Below are 8977 nucleotides of genomic sequence, written 5' to 3' on the forward strand. Positions count from 1 at the left end.
TCAAACAAATGCACAACCAATCAACCAATTCATGTTTCATGATAATTCATACTTATCTATGATTTTATCATCAAGCTCCATGATCAAGTACACATGCTAAACAATAAACCAATTAAATTAACGCACTAATGGCATACCCAAGACTCAAACCCAATTCCTCTCATAATAGCCAAGTACTTTGAACTGGTGCTTTTCCTTGTCTTCTCTCTCCACATTAATTAACTTAGGAATTCTCATCCTTGCATTTATTAAATAAATAAATATTTATTTATTTAATTTTCTCGGATTTTTCATACCTCCTAAAAGATCTTATGGTCACGCAATTCCCTTGTTGGAAGGATCTCAACCTGTTAAAGTCAAGCCTTACAAGTATCCCCACAGTCAAAAGGGGGAAATAGAAAAATTAGTGAATGGCATGGTTGTTAAAGGAATCATCCAACCTAGCAAAAGTTCATTTTCTTCTCCAATCATTTTGGTAAAAAAAAAGATGGGTCTTAGAGAGTTTGTACTAATTACAGGGACCTTAATGCCATCACAATTAAATATTATTTTCCTATTCCGACAGTAGATGAGCTAACTGACGACATACTGGTTTATAGTGTAACATGGAAGGATCATTTACAACACCTAGAAGTGGTTTTGAATATCTTGAAACAACACTAGTTATTTGCATAATTCTCTAAATGTTGCTTTGGACTCCAAAAAAATTGATTATTTGGGGCATACATTGTCGGGCTCGGGCACAACTATGGATGAAACGAAGTTGGAGGCAATTCAAAGGTGGCCTATTCCAACCAATTTAAAACAGCTGAGAGGGTTTCTGGGACTTAAAGGGTATTATAGATGATTTATTAAGTCTTAGCCATAAGTTCATCATTAAAACGGTTCATAAAAACTTAAAAGAATTTTTGTAGCAGAGGTTACAGACCCTAGAGCAACAACAACGGCTTCCTAAATTCTTAGGATATGATTTAAGTATTGAATACAAGACTGGGAAAGAAAACATTCCAGTAGATGCGTTATTCAGGACCTTTTTGAACGAAATGATTGATATGACTCAAGCAAATTCTTAAATGAGGAAAATTTATCAAACTTGTGTGCAAGGGAAACCACTTTTTGCGAACTACGTTTCTCATAATAGGTTATTGATTTTCAAAGGTAAAATTGCTTTATCTAAAATTGTTGCTCTACTTAAGCAAATCATACAAGAATTTCATGATTCAAAAATTGGAGGACATGCTGGGGTTAATAAAATAATAGCTCGAAGCACAATTATTTTGGAAGGGCATGCAAAGCGATATTACCAAATTTGATAGAGAATGTTTCATTTGTCAACAAGCTAAAGTAGATCATGTCCTCCCTGCTAGGTTGCTTCAACCACTGCCAATTCCATAACAAATTTGGGAAGACATAGCCATGGATTTCATTGTCCAATTATCGGCATCACAAGGGTTTTCCATGATATTGGTGGTGGTGGATAAACTCTTAAAATTTGGATATTTCATCCCTATGAAAGTTGATTTTAACAGCAAACTAGTTGTAGAAGTTTTCATTAATAACATTGTCAAAATACATGGGTTTCCCAAGACCATAGTATTAGATCGGGATAAAGTTTCTATAAGTTCCTTCTGGCAACAATTATTCAAGGCTCAAGGAACAACTTCAGTTATGAGCTCATCTTACCACACACAGTCTGATGGCCAGACTGAGAACCTTAATAAAACGCTGGAAATGTACTTACGCTGCTTTGTTTTAAAGCAACCCAAGTTGTGGGTTTCAATGTTTCCATGGGCTCAATTTTGGTATAACTTTTCTCGTCATCAAAGTTTAGGAATGACACCATTCCAATCTGTTTTTGGCAGGCTTCCATCATCCATAATTCCATACAAAGAAGATGGTCAAGATCCTTGTCAGTTACGAGACTCTTTAAAGCAAAGAGATAAGTTGTTATCGCAACTTAAAGCAAATTTATTGAAAGCTCAACATTATATGAAAATGTAGGCTGATAGAAAGAGGCGAGGTTTGTAGTTTAAAGAAGGAGATTTGGTTTTGGTGAAACTTCAACCTTATATGCAACATTCTATTACCTTAAGGAAGCATCAAAAATTAGGAATGTGATATTTTGGGCCTTTTCCAGTGTTGGAGAAGATTGGCACGGGCATATAAGTTACAATTACCAGAATCGGCAAGGATTCACCTGATTTTTCATGTAGCACTCCTTAAACCATTTCAAGGAGTGATTTCAGAGCCTTATGTTCCCTTACCCCTTACATTAACAGAGATGGGTCCACTCCTCAATCTTGTTAAAGTGTGGGACGTCAAAATTATAAAAAGACCTAACAAGGAGGTTTCACAAGTATTGATTCAATGGGAACACATTGATGACATGGATGTTACGTGGGAAGATTTTTAGGACATTGTTGATTCTTATCCTCAGTTCAACCTTGAGGACAAGGTTGTTCTCAATAGGAAGGGCAATGTAACATGTGTCAAGAAAGAAGGAGAATTAGTGCCAAGTGCACTTAGAAAGAGTGGACACATCGTTGATCCAGGTGAGAGGAAAATCAGGACAAGCACAAGGCTAAAGAAAGAGAATATATTGCTGAAGAAGGCAGTCCAGGTGTTTGCTCCTTCTGCTTGGTCTCTCCAGAATTATTTTCCCCTTCTGAACCTTGATCATTCTTCTCTGCTCCTGTCCTAAATCTGGCTGGTATATTTTTTGGTAGAGGTGAATTGTAGAGCATGAATTGAAGAAGGCAAAAATGGTTGATGGATTTAATTGATTGTTGAAATTCCATTTTACTGTTTTATTGCGTTGTTGCACATTATGTTTTTCCTTTCAGTAATATAAAATGTCCCCATTACAGTGGATTAAACCTTGCTCTAGTAACCAAATAACCAAGGATCAAACATGCATTGGAAGCTCATTGATATAAAGAGACATAAAACATCAACTACCAAGCATGAATATCATCTTTACTTCTTATTAAGCATTTGGATGTTAAAAAAAAGTTGAATCGTGGATTCTATTTGAAGAAGGAATTCAAGAGAAGAACAAAAACTCAACAATTTAATTAAAATGACTAACTATAACAGACTAAATATAGAGGTAATGGATTGACATAAATATAAGAACAAGATAAATAGTTAAACTGGACAACAATTAGAAAAATGAAAAAGGTCGAGAAGACTTGGAAGATGGAAAAAGCTCTTAGGGCCACTAGAAAGTTGAAGAAAGGTTCTTCGTTTCCGAAATAAGGTACACGAGAAATTGTTACTTAACTCCTGAGAGTTGAAGATAAGACTCAAAGTAAATTATTACTCTTCACAAATGTCTTACGAAATCAATTTGCCATATATTTTCAAAGTGAATTACAAGAAAATGAGATGAATATTTAATAATGAATAAATATAATATTTTTAAACCAATTGCGTTAAATTTTTTTTAACATGTCGATTGACGTTTCAAGCTAGTATTTGAATTATTTATATTATTTCACCCATTTCAATTTAAATGTGATTCTAGAACATTGTTACATTATTTAACGCCTAAAAAAATTAATATTATTGAGTTAAAAAGATTATATTCATTTATTTTTAAAGTTTGATAGTCAAAATGTATCTAAGTTTAGAATAAACACAAATTTTAATTTTATATCCAAGTTTAGAAACTAGAAATATATTTAACCCAAAAATAAAAACATTCTATGTTGAGCAAAATAACATCTTATCTGACGACAGTTTTTGTGATTGTTCTAATATCAATGTATTCTTGCTCTTGTTCATTTATGTTATTCATGATATTGTTCATTTATGTTATTCATGATATCTTGCTCTTGTTCTTCTGTTATTCATGTACTCATAAGATAGAATTATATTTCTATCATTAAAATCATTTTAATACTAACAGTCAAATATATAAGGAAATGTTATTGGAACAATAATTCATTGAATAATTTACACAAATTTTTTTCCTGTTATCACCTCTTTAATTACATCTCATATCTAATCTAATTATCTGTAGTATGTTAATTCTGATATTTCAAACGTGCCAAAATAAGAATGTTTTCGATCATGAACTTTATAGGACAATAAATCTCAGGTAAAAAAGACTTAACTTTGTGCTTTTTCATTTAAAGAAGTTAAAAGTGATGCAGAAAAAAGGTGAAAATAAAGGAAGCTTTTTGGGTATTAGTAAATATTAACTCTTTTCTATTCCTAGATGTCTAAAACTGTTTGATATCATTGTTCATCTTCATCCACACAACACAATATCTTCTGTGCATTTTCAAAAACAGGAGAACCCTTCTTGGTCCTTTCAACAATTTGCCTTATCAATTGCTGTTCCACCTCGTCATCATCAAAACCATTACTCTCAACTTCAGTACCAGCTAATTCATAAATTCTAGAACCATTTTCTCCACCATGTTGAACCCCTAATACATGCAAATCATGTAAATTTAAACCTTCCTTGTGGTCAGCACAATCATGTGGTGAATTTTGTTCAGAGTCATTTATCTTTATCAGTTCTTCATAAGCCTCAGTGTATGCATCTAGAGCTTCACCTGATAAATTGAGGATTAAGGGCTGGGACATAAGGTCACAATCATCATTTTCTCTACTAAAGGAAGATGCCTTTTGAAGATAACCCTCTTGCTTTGATTCCAAATGCCGCACTTTCCTCTCACTATTTTCAAGGGCAATCTCAAGCTCCTGCACTCGTTGCTCAAGTTGAGATTGTATGACTTCATGCAAACGCAAACTCAGTTCATGAGGCAAAACTGCATAGTTAGCAGGAAGAGGTGTTGGATCTCCGGCATCCTCGGTCGATTTTGGAGGGACGGAATCTTTACCACTGACCATGTCAGCTCGTAGCTCACCCTGGGAAAAATCTGCTACAAACTCTGAATCGATCTGCAAGAATTTGTTTACCATTAACCCATTTAAGAACCATAAACTTCAACCACAAGCAATGGAATGGAAGAAAGTATAGGATGTAAGCTTTCACTTCAAAAAAAATAATGTGTATGATTTGCAAAACAAAGTTCCAAAAAAAATAAGCAAAATTGGCACAAGCAGCTAAAACCAATATATGTAGCAGTGTCAAGATTTCTTGTTCAGTTGAACAGCATTGCAGTATTCTGATCTCTATTATTATGATAAATTAGTTATGTGAATTAGAACCCTAATAGATCAGAACAAGTGGAAGTATGTTACAGACCAAGGTTATACTTTTTACTCTCCATAAGAAGGGTTCATTTCCATTCCATTTTTTGTTATTTTCACCACAGCCAAGGATGAGAGCAACTAAACTAGGAGGTGAATAGATGGCAGTCAGCACGCAAAATCTAGCATGAATGATCCATTTTTGGTATTTCAACAAGTTTTACACTAGCTGCCAAAGGCTTAATACAAACAAACCTTTCCTTTACATGGACTTGGGACCAACAATAATACCACAGGCTGAGTTAGGAGATGAATAAATGGAGGAACTAATAGTAAAACACATCAATATACATATATTTTAAGATGATGTTTTGTGCTAGCTAGAGGATCATGTAATTGCTAGGAAATGTGAAGATAAACATGTATTATTACCTCAACAAGCTCAGATAATTTTCTTTCTAGGCTTGATGCATTCATGTCCAACCCCAATCTCTCAAGTTCAGCTTCAAGCTCAGCCTCAATTTTGCTCATGGATTCTGTACTTTGTTCTACCTTTTGATGACATGATTCTTTGGAGTCAATTCTTGGTGAGTTATCTACATGCTTTTCAGGGGAAAATTCATTTAGCTCCTTATCATAAGAGGAATGATCACAAGTATCCTGCGAACCATAATTTTCATTCTGTAACTCCTTCACAGTCATTGAATCTTTCATTTCAAGTTCCTCTTGTAGATCTTGAACCAGGTTTTCGGTCTGCTTCAACAACTCTCTTAACTTGCCTATTTCTCTTTTATTTGCCATAATGGAAGTCATCATCCCAAAAGAAATCCCAAGACTGAAGAGAAGTGTTTTATCTGATGAATGTGGACATGTTAACGAATTCAGTAATCAAAGTACAACATTTTACATTATCCAAATCAAGTACCTAATATACGTTGTCCACTCAAGAATAAATAGCAACCTAATTAATTTCAAAGATCTATATTTTCAGTACCTTATGCAAATGATATTTTTGGCTATAATTTACAAGGCTAGGCCTGACCAAAACAGATAAGATCAGATAATAAAACCCTTTGATAATTAATGCTGTGAAAACTGCTTTAGGATATGAAGCAATTTCACCCAAACTTTGTTTGGCCCTCAAAAAATATCCATTTGCAAAATAACAATGATGTTTGCTATTGTGTTTCAATATCAATGAGATTCCTTTACAACTTTTATCCTCGTAACACAGTAGGAAACTGTTACTAAGCATAACACCAAGAATTTCAAAAAAATATACATTATCATATTATCATCCTCAAGAGTAACTAACAAGTGTGATTCCTACAACAAAAAGGAAAAAATTCTAAACATAACCATGAACAACAAATACATAAATCAAACATTTGTAACACAGCACAGGCTAAGGAGGTATTGTTTAAATCAAGAAATATCATACCATATTGCTGAGTATGGACAAAACTTTCACTGGACACACTATCAGAAGAGCTCAATCTTCGACTTCTCCCAATGACTGCATAAAATTTCTCCTTAGCCTCATTTACAGATCTGACTTTTGGTAAGGAAGGAACCCCAAATACGTTTTCATCCTTTATCCTACCACCTGCTTTTTGTAGCTTATATTCCTTGCTTCCAAAAGAAGCACTAAACAGACTATTCTTTTCTCTGTTGATTATTTGGCTTCCATTGCTTACAAGAAATGATCTCGTGGCTGTGGACTGCGATGCAAGAGAACCAAAAACATATTCTTCGGTTTCAGCGTGCTCCTTGTATAGCTGAGCCATAAAGCAACTTTCTAGGGAACTTAAAGGTTTAGTCACACGCCCAGACAAAAGCTTCATCCTGAGAAGGGTTTTGTGTCCAGAAGAGTTGTTGACAGGAACCACTTCAGCAGAAGAATCTGGTACAAGGAAACCATGATCACCACCAATGCCAGAGCTTTGACCATTTGAATCATCAACAACCTTGAAGTTATCATCATATGGTGATAAGGGCATTGCTAAGTTTGCTAAAGATAGAACATCATGCTTGCTATAATTCCAAAACTGCTGCATTTTTTCACCATGAAACCCTCTGGCAGAAGCCAGTTCTCTTGTCACAACACCATCCTGTGTGTACAGATCTGAAGCCCTTCCCTCAGAACAGACATCCTCGGCCAAATCATCTCTTCGGACTTGTTTGGCCAAGGGATTCTCAAAACATGAATCCTCGGAAGACACAAGACAGGATCTATCACCATGTGTTGCAACCCTGTTCCAATATTTAGCCAAATAGCCAGCTCCAGCAGCAGCTGCAACAACCCATAAATCCATTCTATCTTCCCTACCACAGCTACTACCCAAACTCCACAGCACAAGTCACCCCTTTTCTTTCAACAATTAGCACCAGACAGCATAGGGAAGAACCTTCCATGAATTAGAGATATACCCTTCAACTCTTCTACCAATAGCAAACAAAAAGAACCCCAAAAAACCACTTCTTTCTAAACCACAATCCTTCACTCACCACACAAATATTCCTCCACCTAAACCAAACCCAACCCCGAACATTCACTGCTCTAAAGTAAAAACCATAAGAAACTTCTCCCCAGTCCCCAACAATACATGAACTCACAACTAATAAAAACAATAAGAACCTAATACTACCCAGAAACAGAGGAAATAAAAAGGGTTACTTCAAAACCTTCTCCCAACTTCAAATGCCAGAGACGAACACAGTTTATTATAGCAAAAACAAATTTTCATGGGAGAAACAGAACCCCATTTGACCGAAAAGAACAACAGAAGCTTACACACACAATTTACTCACTACAACAGGAAAAAATCACAGGGTTTTAATTTTCTGGCATTGCAGAAAGGAAAAAGAAAAAATGAGTTTGTTTTGGGAATCGGTGGTGAGTGTTGTGAAAGGAGATGTATGACATGAAAAGGAGTCGAATCTTGGAGGTTAGGTACCTCCAAACACAATGAATAAGACCTGCTACACCGTTATCTCCACAGAACAGATACAATACGACATTTTTACGACACAAAAACACTAGTCGCTAATGAGATATCACAAAGATAAGAAAATAAATAAACATTTATTCTTCTGCACAGAAATTTCGATACTTCTCTCTCTCCAGTTTTTATAGGGTCCATTGGAGTCTCATCCATATTACCCTATTATGCCTTCGAAGATGAGAGAGAAAGAGTGGGAGCGAACGGTAACAATGAACCATAATAAACAAGGAAAGTGTCTTGTCTTCTATGTTCACCATTTTTTCTAGGTTGTCCCCTTTCACATTTTCTTTTATGAGTACATAGTCATTTCATTTCTTGAAAAGTTAAAATTTAATTTAAAACTAAAAATATTGGAAATGATAAATGAAAGAAATAAGAAATTAAAATACTCTAAAATTATTTTCGCCGAGGAAAAAAATCCAAAAGTGAAATTGTAAAAATAATTCTTCAAAGTATTTTTAGTGAGAAAATTATTTTAGTGTTGGAGTTAGAAAATATTTCAAAAGTCACAAATGTTATAATCTTTTATTTGAATAATTATTTAGTATATATTTCACTTTTAAGAGAATAAGAACAAATCTCCATTTATACAATAATTTTAAATCTCTTAATTTTGTTTATAATTGGTTATGTTATGATTAATATAACTAAGTATGTGTTTTTTATGTCTTAAGAAAAATTAGAAGGTAAAAAACTTTCTTTAATATTAATTATTAACTTTAATTGTTTATTTCTTTAATAAATACACAGCATAGTTAGTAAAGATAAAATATGTGTTTAATTATTTTAATTATTTTAATTCAAAG

At 34.1% G+C, this 8977-nt stretch overlaps 1 protein-coding gene across 1 annotated transcript; it reads right to left on the reverse strand.

Annotated features, from left to right (window-relative positions):
* Positions 1-4106: 4106 nt before the first annotated feature.
* Positions 4107-8384, reverse strand: LOC114167264. The gene is made up of 3 exons (XM_028052299.1): positions 6608-8384; positions 5599-6020; positions 4107-4914 (listed from the first exon to the last, which is right to left on the reverse strand). The coding sequence occupies exons 1-3, from the start codon at positions 7479-7481 to the stop codon at positions 4243-4245; spliced, it is 1968 nt and encodes a 655-aa protein (XP_027908100.1). The 5' UTR covers positions 7482-8384; the 3' UTR covers positions 4107-4242.
* Positions 8385-8977: the final 593 nt, after the last annotated feature.

The sequence above is a fragment of the Vigna unguiculata genome, chromosome 10 (genome assembly GCF_004118075.2).
Source record: "Vigna unguiculata cultivar IT97K-499-35 chromosome 10, ASM411807v1, whole genome shotgun sequence".
In the NCBI taxonomy this organism is placed as follows: domain Eukaryota; kingdom Viridiplantae; phylum Streptophyta; class Magnoliopsida; order Fabales; family Fabaceae; genus Vigna; species Vigna unguiculata.